The 16,167-nt window shown below is 38.3% G+C and overlaps 1 protein-coding gene across 4 annotated transcripts in view; it reads left to right on the forward strand.

Moving 5' to 3' along the window:
* The first annotated feature begins 75 nt into the window (after nucleotides 1-75).
* The window catches only part of CWF19L2 (CWF19 like cell cycle control factor 2), a 59,157-nt gene continuing 43,065 nt past the window's right edge, over nucleotides 76-16,167 (forward strand). For all 4 annotated transcript variants that reach the window (XR_003250456.1, XM_026045608.1, XM_026045607.1 and 1 more), the window contains exons 1-7: nucleotides 76-150; nucleotides 7,537-7,647; nucleotides 8,353-8,472; nucleotides 9,865-9,972; nucleotides 11,859-11,978; nucleotides 13,895-13,988; nucleotides 15,093-15,208. Coding sequence is in view for 3 of the 4 variants with exons in the window: in XM_026045608.1 (XP_025901393.1) it covers nucleotides 76-150; nucleotides 7,537-7,647; nucleotides 8,353-8,472; nucleotides 9,865-9,972; nucleotides 11,859-11,978; nucleotides 13,895-13,988; nucleotides 15,093-15,208 (744 nt within the window). In the remaining variant the exon portion in view is untranslated. The remainder of the gene's footprint in view (nucleotides 151-7,536; nucleotides 7,648-8,352; nucleotides 8,473-9,864; nucleotides 9,973-11,858; nucleotides 11,979-13,894; nucleotides 13,989-15,092; nucleotides 15,209-16,167) is intronic.

Consider the following 16,167-nt stretch of genomic DNA (forward strand, 5'->3'; position numbering starts at 1 on the left):
CTACCCTCCGCTGTTTACGACAGTGCCGCGCGCGCGGCGCGGCTGCGGGCGGCTGCTTTACGGCGCGTCGCGGCCATGGCGTCGGCGCTGGAGGGCGAGGCGGCGGCGCGCGGGGAGCGGCGGYCGGAGCGGGAGGCGCCGCTGGCGCAGGTGGGACCCCCGGCCGGTCCCGCGAACCGGGGGCGGCCCGGAGAGAGTCCCCGGTCCCCGGAAGGGGCCTGGGTGTCGCCAGCCGTGGCGAGCAGCCGCCCTGGCCTGGCCGCGGCCTCCCCGTGCGTGTCGGTGCTGCTGCGCCCAGCGCTTCAGGCAGCGTTTGCGCGTGCCCGTGTGCGCAGCGGGACGGGGCTCGGGGAGCGGCAGCTGCTGGGCCGCAGCGCTGTTGTTTGTGCTCTGGAGTCCAAGGGGTTCATGAATAAAGTAATAGCAGAAAACGGTCTCCCCGGACTAGATCTGTTTTCAGATAAAAAGATGCTGGAAAGTGACCTGAGTATCCTGGGAGTCCCCATGGTGGCGTTTTTCTTCTTCAGAGTAAAGTCAGAGAAATGTTTAGAAGTTATGAAGTTAACRTCTAGAAGTTATGCTTTGAAACTTCTAGAAGTTCCATCTCCATGTAGGAAGAGTTTCTTCAGTGTGAGGGTGACAGAGCCCTGGCACAGGCTGCCCAGGGAGGCTGTGGAGTCTCCATCTCTGGAGATCTTCCCAACCCGCCTGGCTGCCACCCTGTGCCCCGTGCTCTGGGTGTCCCTGCTGGAGCAGGSGGTTGCACTGGCTGATCCCTAGAGGTCCCTTCCAACCTCAGCCCTCCTGTGACTCTGTTATGGGCTGTGTGAGCATCTCTCTGGGCACTTGCAGTTCTAGGAACATTTAGAAGGCACTGGAATAGTGTAGGCAACAGGAATTCCTTTGAGTGAATTATTGATAAAGATGGGATGTAATTAGGTGTATTCTACACAGTAGGCAGGATGAGCTACAGGTTTGAATCTGCTTTATCCCTTCTGACAAGAAATTAAAGGGAATTCTTTTAAATTGGTAATAGGAAAAAATGCAAACGATAAATTGTTTGGATGCAAATTCTCCAGAGCCAAACTCTTCTCCGTGGTGCTTGATGGTAGGGCAGGAGGCAATGGGCACACACTGAACACAGGAAAATCTGCATAAATATGAGGAAATGGTTATTAACTTAGCAGTGGTTTAACATTGCAGGTTATTGTCCAGAGAGGTTAYGGAGTCTCCATCCAGGGAGATGCTCAGGGCCGTCTGGACAGGATCCTGGGAAGCTGCCCTGGGTGATGCMTTGGGCAGGGAGATTGGATCAGATGTTCTCCAGGGGTCTCTTCCAACCTCTAACTTGGAAATTTTTGCTTTTTGCTTTAGGAAAGGCAGTTGGGAAATGGCATAGGTCTGGCACTTCAGTCTTGATGCCCTCRGTGCTCTACAGTTTCTGGAAATGACTCTGTTTCAGGAACTCTGTCCCTTGAAAGATGTAATATYCAACTGGTTTTCCTCAAGGAGCTCTTAGTTGTAATAATATTGAAATTATTTAGTCCATATAGGTAGGACTAATGTGAAAGGAAGCCCTTGAACTCTGCTTGCAGGTGCCTCTGGTTTGCTGATGGATAGGGAATCTGAGGGAACCTTTCCTGTATCATCAGAAGTAATTATCCTGAAATCCCCAACCTCACAGGAAAAGCAGGAATTAGCTTCTCCTCCCTTTCCCTTCTCCCCACCCCCAAAATTCAATATACACAKAAATCAAGAGATTATCTAGTAGATTTTGAAACAGTTGTAGAAATAGAATTGTTTCCTTCATTAACTTTTTATCTTTAAAAGAAAGTGAGGRGATGGATTCTGTTTGGTTTTCAACTGCTCTTGCATGATTTTTCTSTGGTTATGTTTATCTTGTGTAGTTCAGTTGAAGAACAAAGAAAAACCCCTTGAGTGCCTTGATAGGGATTTCTCTTTTAAATTCTGTAAACATCTCTTTTTGTAGCTTTTCTCTGCAACTGCATTGCTAAAGCACAGCAGCTGGTTGTGTTTATCATAATGATCAGTAATCGAATAATTAAGTGTTGACGTGCAAGTTGTTAATTAAGCTTCAGAAACAGCAGCTTGTTTTGATGTGTGGAGTAGTTCATAACACCACTGTTTCAGTTTGCAAGTTTAGAAAGCGAAAATAGGCTGGGTGGTTCGGTAAATGCAGGGATGTCTGCTCTTTTGAATGAGAACATAAATTCCCCTGAAAAGCCACCAATAAACAGGATTGAATTGCTCCCTAATTTTGTGCTCTGACAATTTGTTTCTGTGTTTTGTTGATCATCTGCTCTGTAGTTTTGGATGGACCTGGATGACGCTTTTACACTTTTGATTTTATGGTTGATGTGATTTGGCTGTTGCTTGCATAGAAAATCCTGTCTTCTAATTGCTAGGGCTGGATGCTTTTTCAAACAGGGTAGGCAAAATTATAGCACTTTGAAACAGGTTTATTGTACAATATGAATTTGAATTTAATTTTACAGTGTATAACAATATCACAGAGTATACTGTACTTGAACTTTAAGCAAGCTGTGAAATGATTTCCTCAGTGAAGTGCTTCTTAAATCAGCCGAACAGTTGGGTTGTTGCAGAGAGTGATATTTGCAGTAGTGATGAAATACTTTGACACTATTTTGCACTTTTAGTGAAAAAAAATACAGAAGTTAATCTTAAGCCAGTGATTAATAGCAAAACATGTCACTTTAGTTTTTATGTTTCATTTCACTTCATTTTCATTTTATGTTCTTTCCCTTTTAAAATCCATTGGAAGTGTTACATCTTTGGCTGTGCTTCAGAGGAAATGAGTGTGTTAGTGCTATTATGCTCACTGAAATCTTGAATCATTGGTTAATATTAGAGGGGTCGTAGCCCTGAAAAGTGAACCCTGCCTTTCCACAAAAGGTCTCACACTTCCAACCAAGCAGTTCTATATGTGTTTTTGCAGGCCATGTTTTGGTTTAAGAGACAGTTACTTTGGAAGCCTTCTGATATGTCCGTTTTCATGTTTGCCAGTTCTTCTGGTGCTCTCTCTGCCCCATTCTGGAGAGGTTGGGCCCAGCGTGACTCCTGCAGCTGATGGGCAGCCATAGCTGCAGGCAGATTGCCCTCACTTGCAGTCTGCTTCCTAAAGTGCACRTTGCCTTGTTGGGGAATGATTTTGGGTCACAAATACTTTGACAGTTGTCTTGTACACCTTTCGTCAGGAGCAAATGCCRAAGAGCAGCAATGTTTTCAGGGGCACAGCTCCTTCTGCAGGATGAAGGGACTGGTAGCACTGGTGCAGCTGTCAGCTTGGGGTGGAAACTAATCCCTTTTATACATCTCCTCCCTCATAAGGCTTCAGGAAGGTAAGAGCAATGGGAATGTTGAGCCCAGAGAGGCATAGCCTAAGCATTCATGAAAATAACCGTGTTAGTGAGATGGAAAATGTGCAGCAGCATCAAAATTATYGGAGAGGACGTGGCCAGATCCCCTGAAGAGACAGCACTCACGTAACCAGCCTTTGGCAGCCTTGAGCTCTGTATTCATGTAGGCTGGGAGAGTAAGGCAGGCCCCAGCAAGCTCTCTGGTAGTATAACATGGAAACCGATGAACTARTAGAATGGGTTGTGTTTTAGGATGGAGATGGTCCTGAAATTAGAAATGAGACCTCATAGTTTAGATTTTTGGTGTCTTATGTTGACATCCTAAGGACTGGGCTAGTTTGTGTAGCAGAATTTGCTTAACAAAGTGGTTGTCCAAAGGTTATTTTTTTGAGCTGATTCTATGATCTTCTGCCAAGGTTGCACTTTTTTTTTTTTCTCCTTTCTTTTCCCCTCYTTCCTGATATTGAATTGGTAGCTCATATGGCCTTTTAAGAGGGCTACTTTGGAAGTAAGATCTGCAGAAAGCTGCCCCTGTTCTTGGTAGGATTCATGCTCTGTCAGGATAGTTCCCTGAAGTGGCGAAGTCAACTGAAAAATTGAGCTTTCCCTGAGTGCCATTTGCTTCCTCTTTGAGCTGGGAAATCTTGACTTACTAGCAGTAAAGTCTCCCAAAAGACTTTCCACCTTGGACCTTCTGTCCACCTTGGCTAACGTTGCTTCCATATTGCTGCAGAGTAGTCTGTTTTTAGCAGGTTACTGCCAGGTCTTTTGTAGTGCCTTGTGTAGTGCCTTATGCTTCATTTTGTGCCTGTTGCAGAGAGGACCATGAGGAAGTTTTGGGAATGCTTCAGGTTGCAGAGCAGGCTGCTTGTCCTCAATATTAAGTGCTTTTAGTGGTACTGTGTGTTCATGTGTGATGCCTGCACCCTCACTTGCAAAGTTAATGCATTGCTGCAAAATAAAAATTATTTCAGAAATGCAGCATCATATATTGGTGAAGAAATATAAAAATGTTGATGCARTGGTGACTTAAAATGGAGCTGCTATACTTGTCTGTAAGGTGAAAGGATAAATTGTTGAATATCTTTGTATTAATGAACCTTCATTTGAAAGTGGTGCTTGAATTGCTGTGGGTTGGAGATGTGAACCTGTGAGAGTTGGCCTCCCTTCTATAGAAGAATAGGTCTAACAGGGGATTGAATTATAAAATGTAGAAAGTGAATAAAAAATRTCTGGATACTAGTTTAGCCATGCATGATTATAAAAGACAAGTAGAATAAGTGGTTAAGGTCTGAAGCTAATAAGGAAAGTAGCTTAGGTTCCCCCTCTTCTTTCTGAAGAGGTGTTTGAAATAAGAGGGGGGGGGAAGTCTTCCTTTATTATAAAAAATATTATAATTTGATGGCAAAAGGAGCTAGACAGAAATATAGACCCAAAGATTATAGCTGTTAGCATTTTAGCCTGGTGTTATATTTTGAGCCAAAATATAACTTCTTTAACCTTTTATAAATCCCTAGGCAACTCTTTATTTTTATTATTTTATTTTACATATAGATATTGTTAACAATCACCTGTATTTTATATCTTGGTCTAAGAAAAAGCAAACATTTTTTCTGCTGCTTTTTGTGTCTGTCTCTTTTTAACAGTCTGGTGGCAGTGCCACTACAGGTTTGTCTTGTCCAATCCTGTGTCATCCGGTGTTCAGGAGGCCACAGCCTGCAGTTTTGTGACGATTTAGAGCCATTCTGTGCTCTGAATATACATTTTTTTACTTGAGGCCAAAGTAGGATCTGCCTCTTCTGTTAGGATCATGTATTTCATTTACCTAAACACTTGCTTGTATCTTTTTCTGTTTATTGTAGATTTAATAAAAAGTGTTCCTARGCCTTTTGTACCTTATTTATAATATTAACTTCATTTTGCTCAATGTATATTTGTGAGTTTTGTAAGTTTGTCATTTTTGAAAGAAATATGAATTTTATATAAAATGACTTTTTTATTTAAAGAGAAGGGGAGCAGTCTGAATCACAGAAAAGACTAGCAGATGAATAGAAGAGAGTAGTGGAGAATAAATGAAGGAGGGTCATTTGAAGGAGGGTTTCCCTCTGTGCAATAGATCATTCAGTTTTCAGTGCTCAGTTGGAATATATTCTTGATTTACCTTTTCATTTAATAGGGCTTTATTTGTTGTTAAAAGGGACATGCTGGCTAAGGGAYTGACTGAAGCGCTGCTGTGCAGTTCCTGTGGTAGCTCTGGTTGGGAATGCACAGTTACTACCACATCCCTATCCCGGCTGCTGTAAAAGTTGGACAGGATTGTGTCAAGGGCTGCTTAAAATTGCATAGGCCATGTGATTAAATATTTGCTTATCCTTAATTAAAGGTTGTTAAATGCCATATGGACAAAAGCAGCCGTAATGTTATCTGTAGAGCAAATCTGAAGTGGTATCAGATAACTATCTCGTTTGCTGATGAACTAGCAGATAATCAACTTGTTCTAATGGTTATCCCACCTCTACTTGCCTTTGTGATTTGTTGCAGGTGAAAGGAAAGTTGGGCTTACTTATCTCTAACAGATAACAGGAGTTATTTTTAAGATTTTGAGTATCTATTTTCAGATTATTGTGTTTTATCTGGTGCTTGCATTTGATATGTTGAAGACTATTGGGTTTTCAGCAGTCAAGAAAAAATCTAAAAGTACTTTGGAAGAGAATAAATACTTGATATATACTTGTTTTGAAGCAACAATATGTTTTTTGCTTTGTGCAGTATAATCAACATACTGATATGTATTCATACATGGATGTAATCTCAGCTAACCARGAAAGCCCTGTAAATTCTGTGTAGTAATAAACTGATGCTGTGGTTAAAGTCTACCTATATCTTGAAATAACTGTTTGGGAATTCATACATTTCAATGGTGGAAATACCAGGTTGAGGGAAAACAACTGTGCTATCCAACCAGAATTAGAATGGTGCYTTTATATTTGAAATGCTTTTCACCTGACACGCATGGAAGTTGGGGCGCCTGTTGTTCAGGAACTCATTGTTCCTGAAATCTGCTTTGCAGGGCTCAGAGTCCCCAGGGAGCTGGGTTCACCGTGCACGGTGGAGATGCAGCCTCTATGGACACCTGTTTTTGGGGGCTTTTAGGGTAGCAGCTGGAATTGGCTGCTTAGCTGGACAGTAACAGATTTATGATATCTGCCCCTTGGTTGTTTGCAAAACTAAACCTTAATTCAGCTTTTCATGGTACTCTGGGGAACAGAAGGATGTCATTACTGTAGGCCCATCCCTTACACATAGAGGGAAACAAACTTGCATCTTCTATTATTAACTTTCCAGGCAGAAAATGACTGTATTAAGAGATGCTGATAAGCTGGACTTGCTTAATATACCTAAGAATGATGAAAGGGTGACTGGGAACTGGTAACTTGAGCCTTGGGCCTTTCTCTACCAAAAGTTAAACAGRGTACGTGGAAGCTTGTCCTTTCCTAGTCTAAGTCTGATAAGATGCTGTGTTGTGGAGCAAACAAGCTTGAAGTCTCTTGCTGTATGTGTATTTTTTACCATTTGTTGGACGCTCTACAAGGTCTCTGTTAGACAGCTTTTGTTAGGTTCATCTCTAGTGTCCATGTCTACCTAGCTATAAACTTAGGTTTTCTGTGTGTTGTTTGTAGACATCTTATGAATTGCAGAGTTGGGGCTATTGTCCTTTACTTGTCCATGAATGCTGGTGTGATTAGTTACTTTATTTTGATGACATGAATATGTTTTTAAGACTGCAGGATCTTCATGGTCTGTATAGACTAAAGCAGAGAGTAGCATTCAGTGATTTCTGCACTGAATTTCAGGGGCCTTGTTCAAGCTCCATATGTGTCTTGTAGTCGCCAAAAAAGAGCTTGTTTGGATCTACAGATGCAAAGCTGTAGAGTGAGGAAGGGCAGTACATACAATGGTTTAACTGAATTTCCCATTTAACATGTAATCAAAATGAATTTGTGATGCTGTCCTTCCAAAAGGAAAGTTCTCAGGAACWGTTCTTAGAATCATGTGCTGTTGTATGAGCATGACTTAGAAAGGTGTGTGCAAGTCATGCCACTGCAATTTGTCTGTTTTTCTCCTCTATTCACCTTAGGCCAAAATTACTTATGCGAAGGAGCAGAAGCAAAAGGTGCTGAAGCGTCTGCGGGGTGAAGACTCATGGATGCTGCCTGATGTGAACGAATGTGCGGAACAASTGGAAAAGGTGACATGACTGTAAATCATTGAGTTGTATTTTTAGTTTTTCAGTGCCTTCCTGTGAACAGAAATCTTTGGTAGCTTTAGGATAAACACTCAGCTTCTAAATGCCTTTTGCTTTAAAATTAGCGTTCTTAAATGAGATATAATTTTCTAGCCAGAAAGAGGAAGAACTTTTATGGTTCAATTCCAAATTCAGTTTCTACCAAATGCTGAAGAGTAGGTGCTGCCAGACAAGAGTAGCACTAGGAGAAGAATTACAGATGWTCCAGGGCTTTTTGGCAAGTCCTTGTGTGGAGGATCTCAAGAAAAGCCCTAAGAGAACCTCAGAGTACTTTGTTTTGTAGCATTAGTTTAAAATCTGAGTAGATATTTCAAAAAGGAAAGGTCTGCCCTGGTAACCTTGGCATGGTGATTCYTAGGGAAAAAGCTTTGAGCAAAAAGATATCTGTATAATTATAGTTCAGTCATAGTTCCAGTGAAAAATATATGGAGGGGAGAGGAGGGTGTAAGATGCCTATTGTAGATATGAAATGTAAAAACTAGAAGAAACAGAAGAGAGTGGATAATAGAAACTAATAAAACATGTAGCTATGTGGAGCTGCATGCAGATTTTGGCTTTTCCCGGTGTCAACTGGTTAGTATATTGTGATGATTCTTCTGTGTTGGAGATCTGGTTTAGTTGATTTCATTTAGAGACTTTTACTTACAGGAACATTCTGTGCAAAAGAAAAAGAAAAAGGATAAACATTCAAGAAAATCTAAGAAAGAAAAGAAGAAAAGCAAAAAACAAAAATCTGAAAAGAAGGATGACCTCCTTGATAGTTCTTCAGTAAGTAAAAAATTTTAAAGTGCTTCAGAAGGCATTTTTTAAACYTGTATTTTTTAGTGTCTGCACCTAGACGTGTTTAGTAGTCATATCTCTTAATCTCTTACTTTCTGTTGGGAATAACTCTGGCAATGTGTGTCTTTTTAATACAGTAAGTATTTAATCAATTTAGAAGTTGCTATTATTTGAATACCTTCAAATCTTGTGATATTCATTTCACTCATTAGGAACTGAGAGATATACCGATTTTCAGCAGAAAGAAATTGAAAACAAAACTCTATTTTGGGAACTTTTTGGAGAGAGCAGAGATATTCTTTGTTGTTGTGATTGCCAGGGGCATATTTGATAGAACATTGTCTACTATGTCCATATGCCTGACRTAGCAAATATTAGATTTTAAGCTGCATTGCTACTGCCTCTTCTACCATGCAATTTCAGCCCATCCAAGAGAGGATTCAGATTTATGGGTTTGAATCTGTATGCCTTTATGTTGAAGGGCACTGCAGCAAGGCAGTACAAGAGGCTTGATTGCAAAACAGGGTGTTGCTTTCTGACTGCCGTGTGTAAAATGGTAAGAGGATGTGTTGGTGCAAGTGACTRTAATTTTCTTCTTGGAGATTCTTGTTTATTGAGAGATTCATGCATGCAGTCTGATATTTCTTTCCAAGGGACAGATAACAGAAGTGAACAGTTGTTTTTCATGATGGGGAACTAATCTCAGCCACAAATAGGTCCCACATTTCCAGTAGGAAGCATCAAAAAGCTTCACATCTCATCAGGGAATCCCAAGATACAGCACAGTCCAGACTGATACTTTTAATTCAAAGTCTGCTTTTCTCATGGCAGCTTCCTATAAATAACAGAGAAGATCTGTTCAATAGAGGGCTATTTGCTCCAAGCATCGAGTCTCAGCGCACTGTTTGCAATTGCCAGTGCAGGAAATGGGATATAGAAATAAAAGGAGAGAGAATGTGAAGTGTTTTATAACACATCATGTTATTGGTTTTACATTAATTGTTTTTATGTAAAGTATAATTGCACATGAATTTAGAAGATTTGTGTTTGTAATGTCACAAAAAAAACATTCGAGTGTTGTCTCTAGAGACCTTATTACTTTTTATTACTGTTAAACTGCTAGCGTGAGCTAGAGTTCTTGCATGCTGTGTTGATGGGCTTGTGAAGCCTGGTGTGAGRTTGTCATTGTGCAGTTTTCTTGTGAAATATCAGTATTTTTACTGTCATTACTATTAAGCTAATAAAGAGTATTAAATTAATAATACCTAGCCATATGCATCAAATTTGAATAGCAATAAACTTTGTATTTATTTTATATAAGCATATAGTCATATGTTACTGTGCAGTAATTATCCTTTATATCAAACTCCATGTTTTTAGGATTCTTCAGTTGAATGGGTTGAGTCAAATGCGTCGCAGTCAGACAATACAGAAAAGACTTGGAAAGTCAGCGAGCAGTCAGACACTAGGGAAGAGCCTTCCCTACAGGTGAGCAGTCTGATAATCCAGAAATAAATTCAGCGTGACCAAATGTGAAACGTGGTTAGGGTTTCTTGAGAGCTCTTTTAAAAGGTGTTGAACAGCAGCTATTTTACAAGCATACTGCTGTGTTTATCTCGATAAATATTACATTGCTTTCACTGAAAGAGTTCTCTACCTGATAGCTCTTTATTATTTAATAGGACATTAAGCTTGATGTGGCCTCATGCCAGTTCCTGTTACTGTATTTTGAGCTCAGTCTCCTTAATGAAGATGAATTAAGTATCTTGGCTGGACGTGTTAATTTTCTTCCTGGTGATTTTATTTATTTATTTATTTATTTATTTATTTATTTTTGCCTCTTCCTAGTCCTAGTGATTTTTCTACGAGTGACTGGATTTTTGCTTCTGTTGATGACTGCACAGATATAAGGAAGTAATGGAGATGCAAAACTTTATAGCAACAACCAGTATAATCAAGGCCTTTCATGGTGTTCTTACATGACGCATTCATGTCACATATTCATGGCATTTTCTTTTAGTTGCATTAAAGCATTGAGTTTGAATTTAGTGTCTAATTCTACTGCTGAGCAGAGTCACCTTTTCAGGTCCTGGATTTGGGTATTTGGCCAAGAGAATGAAAAAGATCCTCTAAATTACATGTATTGTCTAGAAATAAAATACAAATCCTTCTGTATGTCATGGTAACATGATAAACATAAAAATACTTCTCCAAACATTTGTCATTTAATGTCAACTGTTCTGTGCACTTTAAGAATGTCCACATTTATGAGAAATATACTTGCAAAATACATTTTCTGATCATCCGTAATTTCTGTAGTTCAGTTTCCTTTATTGTGCAGCATTGGAATGCATAAACTCATTTCCTTTTGGATGAAATTAAAAGGAGGAAAGCAAAAAAAAAAAATCCGAACCAAGCTGCAGATCTGAAATATATATATATAGTGTTGATATCATGTTCTTTTCACAAAGGTTTGTGTTTTGTAGATCTCCCTGTGTTGGTCCAGATTGCTTGCTAACGTGAGAATAGCTGCTGTTAAATCATTTGAAAATAGTCTGTTTTCCAGTTCCCCTTCTCRGAAGATATTTGAGAAGTGGAATGTGGTGTTTCACCTCTGAAACTCCCCAGTATGTTGTCTAGCATCAGCATTTTTAAGCAGCAGAGAAATGATGTGACATACAGCTTCTGTTCAGGTGAACATCTCAGACCTGAACCTCACTGAAGACACTTGTGGAAGGACATATACCGAAATAGATATAATCTTGTCATGTTGTTTGCTAGATTGTACATAGAAGTAGAAGTATTCCCCAAAACGACTTAGCTTGTTTTTTGTAGAGAAGTTTTTAGATATGTGTGTCACTGTTTTCTTTTGGGATTTGATAAATATTTTAGGTGTTTAAAAATTTTAGGTGTTTAAAAATTTTATTTTTTTGTATGTGCTGAAACAGACATAAAAGTCATAAAATCCAAAGCAGCAAAATACAGCTCTAGAACAAGATAGAAAAGGAATTGATTTGTATGTCCAGGGTTCTGTTAGAAGTGCATAAGTTACATATATGGCTCTGCATATTTATTAGTTCCATAAATGCTTTGGGAAGAGATGGTTTGAATTACAAAGATCTCTGTGGAATTTGTATGTATGCTAAAGTGAATGCTGAAGGAATGGGAAGATTGGACTTCTTAAATTTGTATTCTGTTTTCATATAAAGTATTAAGAAATCAGCTTTAGTGACACCTACACTATTCAGTGTAAATATCCTTTGTCAATAGTTGGCAGTTGTTTGATTTGCACTTGAAATGTATTTTGGTTGGAAGTACAAACACTGATTCTGTGTGTTTTACTCTGGGCTGAATTTTTTTTTCTCTTTTTTAAGAGAGAAGAATGGATGACTTTAGACTTCATGTCTTTGAAAACCACATCAGCGGCATCTGTCAAAACTGAAAAACAAAAGGAAAAAATACTGGAAAGACAGAAAGCTCAAGAAATTGAGCAGGTAAGAGGAGTCAATTTTTTTTTCTTTTTTTTCCCCCTTTATCTTATTCAACTCTGTATAATGATTTCATTCAAATACCCAAGTCTTTGGATGTCACTAATTGTTTAAATTAACTACTGATGTTATTTACTGCGAGCAGTATTTCTTTACTGTGCAATAATGATTTCAAAATTGTTCTGCTGGTAATGGGAAGAGTTTATACAGAAGGCTTGTCTTGTTTTATACTATCTTCTAATTAAGAAGCCAGCCTCTCCATGTTGCATTTTATTAAAAGAATGAACATCTTTTTAGAGTAGTTTTGAAACTGCATGTGGTGGTGAAGATTGAGGTATCCTGATGTTAATTTTTTTTTTTTTTTATTATTCCTCTTTGTTGGAGATGCAATAAAGAAATCTTTGCCCTGAACCTCTCATGGCTTTGTAACTTCATGAATTTTCCTAAAACAATTAACTTTTTCTGTTTTAACCCAGTGCCCTGTTTTCTGTTAAAAATTTAGACTTCCTCATCATACCAAACATAAATGTCTTTGGAAGATCTTTTTATGTGTGAGCCTTTCCTACCTAGATAATGAGCTCCTCACTCCTTTTGTATGGGTCTAATTTTTCAGACCGGTCACAACTTTGGTTTCCTCTGTCTCTTGCAGTTGTCTACGTGTTTTAGGGCACACTGCCTATACAGAATGCACTGAAGCAGGCAAGGCCTAAGGTTCTCTGCATTGCAGAGTAGAGCAGAATATACCCGTTAATCTCAAAATCTGTTAGAATTTACATTATGTTATTTTGTAATAGTGTGCTGTTTAATTTAGCATTGCTGGTTTCCATACACAGATTCTGCACCATGTTGACCATTCCAAAGTAATGGTGCTTTAGTCACGAGTTTTTCCCTTATAAGTGGGACACATGAACATACTAGTAAGTCYAAGCAGATTGCAGATCTCTAATAATTGTTGGTAGATATATGCTGTACTTGTATTTGTTTGCATTTTAATTATTATACAGAATAGATACTGTTTATTCTGAAGTATGATGTGGGTAGTTCAGAACAATTTTGATTTTTAATGTAAATTAGTCCTTTCTATTTTCAGTCCTTTTGCTAAAAGTACTACTATAGCTCACTGTATTGAGCTTAAAGTTGGAATTCAAGCCTTCTTGAATTCTACTAGAATTCAAGAGAAATGGAAGAGCTGATCAGAGCTACAGTTTCAGTGTATTTGTAAGCTGTCTTATAAACTAAATACTAAAGTATTTTGCTTTTAATGTTTTTTTTGAAGACTACTACTACTTTAAGGCTGCCTTGTTACTGCTGTCTTTTTATTTTAAACTGACTAAAACTGCTGGTTCTTGATTTTGTTTTCATCCCTTATTATCAACAACTAGGGTTAATACAAAAATTCTTYGACTTTCTTTGGAAGCTTGAGACTGGAACCACTAATAGTGTTGATTATTTCCRTATCTATTATTTCATTAGATGTGAGTGGAAATGGTTGTATACGTTTGTGGCCTTCTCACATATTATCTCTGTTCTTTTCCTTCTTTGTTTTTCTTTCCTTTTTATTTTTCTTTTTGTTTTTGCTTTTGGTTAGTGCAGAGAAGTGATTTAATTAGATATTATAAAACTGATGTATATCTTAATCCTAAAYTGAAGCACATTTTACAGACTGTGCTCTTTGGAAGACACTATTTCCTTTGAAGTTTGTCACTGTTTTTCACARAGAATGTTAGCTATTATTTACAAGAATCTTTAGTAAATCTAAATGAAAACATTGATTCCAAATCTACACTGTCCCACTGAGTGCATGCATGTTGATAATATAGTATTTTCTTTTTTAGGTGGATAACTAAAATGTTCAATAGTTTTTGTTAAGGTCATGTTGTAATGGATTACATTCATGCAGATTGAAATTATTTCTGTTTTAGGCGAGGCTTTCTGAGAGAGAACTGAATCCCTATTGGAAAGATGGTGGTACAGGTTTGCCACCAGAGGAAAGTGAAGCAGCTCCAGCTAAGAAAGGTAAAATACAACTTTAGTAACAATTTCACTCTTCTTGCTCCGTTTTTAAGTCTCCTTGTTACTAGCAAATTGCTAATAACATTGATGCAGAATTACAAATAACTTGCTATAAAGTAAAATTGTGGGGAAGATCAGTAATAAATGCTGGTAAATGCTATTTTACACRATTTCTCTTGGCTGGTTTTTAATCTTGAGTGGTTTGACCTTCAGTTTCTTCATAGAAATTCTCTACTTTGAACTAATTAAAAGAAAACATGATTTAACCAAGACAGGATAAATTGTTGTCATCTCATTTGGTTTCCTTCATTCCATTACATGAATTATAGTTTTAAAATATTCAATCACAGAGGCTGAGTCACATTTAAATGAAGTACATTGCAGATGCTGTTTGTGAAAGATATTATTTCTGTAACCTTTTCACTGCTTTCCTTACCCCAGGGTTGTCCTGTCTGTTTCCAGAAAGAGCAGCTAGAATAAATGTTTTTTGTAATGTCATGGAACATTCATTACASGATGAGATGGGTGCTGGTATCCTGGTGACAGGACCAGTGGGGTCCCTGACTTTCCTGGTTGGGAGCTTTTCCTAGTGGACTGTTGGTCCTGCAAACCATTAGCCTGTGACCATGTGGCAGCTTTTAAGAGCTGCAAAGATCAGCACTCTGTAAGAGGTGTCAGGCATCAGAGTGGGGAACCTAGGACCTTTGCTAACCTTTCAAATGAAAAGCAATGGATTTACTCAGTTTTCACTGTACCAGGCTGTACGTAGGAGTGTGTCAAATAATGGACAGGGAAAAGAGAGAAACTGTAAGAAGTTTCTTCAGTTTCGTTGAAATCCCCTACAGTTTCCCATTAATCACTTCTGCCTCGGAAATGTTTGTTGTGTTTTAGGTTAAAATGGAGCAGCTTAAGTGATACCAATGGGATTAGCAAGATATACCTTGCATTAACTTATAAAACCATGTAATTGTATTATTACATTCCGTATTCTTTTATCTTCCTTCAATTTTTTTTTATGTTAGGTTAAGGTTTCATATCACAGGCAGAGTATGTTTTAAATAATCTTAACTACTAAAATTGAAAAATGTCCTTGTTTTTTGCCTTTAGTTACAGTGGTAGAAGATGCTGGATTGAGTTGGTTACAAAAATCATACAGAAGGATGAAGGAACAGGCTGAGAGAGAGAAACGGAATTTTGAGGAAGTTGTAGCTGAGAGATATGGGGTAAGCATCTTGAATCAAACATTTTTTTTCTTTTACTTACAACTGATGGATGCTTGGAAAATTTTACTTTCACATGAAGGCATAAATACTTAATGTGTAAGGTAAGATGGAAGGGAAGATTCTCTGATGTGTCTCTCAATTGGTGAAACACAGCCGTTTGCATAATGTTGTCTAACTATTTTGTATCTATTTGGCTAAATATTTTTAATGTAGGAGGTACAGTAACAAATTGAATATCTTTCTACATTGAGATCTTCATGTGGTGCTTGTTAAAAAGTATATAAGTGCTTTCAAAGGCCTGAGCCATATTAGCAGAGATATTTCTTCCTCTTATACAAACAGTCTACATATGACAATGCCAGCATAATATGAAGAGTTCTGATTTTACCAAAAATAAATATTCCACCTACCTGTGATCTGCTCAGATGAGATGCATTGGAGAATGCCACTTGTGAAGTGTTAAAAAAAAAAAAAAGTCTTCAAAAGTTATTTTTCAACAAATAAACTGCCATAAAAATACCAATTCTGTAAAGCCTGTGTCCGYCCATGTTGTGATACCATCTTTAAAAACTGATAAAAAATCTGGAGTGTTTATTGTTTAACATTTGAGGGTTTTTTCCCCTGTGTTTTGGTCAGGGCTATTGGTGGAAATCTGGGATAAGGTGGTATAACTGCATAYTACTACATTTGAATGGAGTTGTCACGATTCTTGCGTGATGAAACTAAGACCACTAATACCAGCAGAGATCAGTCAATGCTGGTGATTCTGAACACTAGTCTTACCTTTTCAGAAAACTAATATTCAAAAAATAAAGTGCAGTAGCTTTCCAAGTACAGGGTAGTGCCTGACTTGCTTCAGTATCTCATGTTTTGAGGCAAAAGAAATACAATTGATGATGATTAATTCCACTCAAAGCAGAGAAGATAAACAGTCTTTTGTGCAGTTGGCTAATGGTTGG

The sequence above is a fragment of the Nothoprocta perdicaria genome, unplaced genomic scaffold (genome assembly GCF_003342845.1).
Source record: "Nothoprocta perdicaria isolate Ctin4 unplaced genomic scaffold, notPer1 scaffold_404, whole genome shotgun sequence".
Classification (NCBI taxonomy): domain Eukaryota; kingdom Metazoa; phylum Chordata; class Aves; order Tinamiformes; family Tinamidae; genus Nothoprocta; species Nothoprocta perdicaria.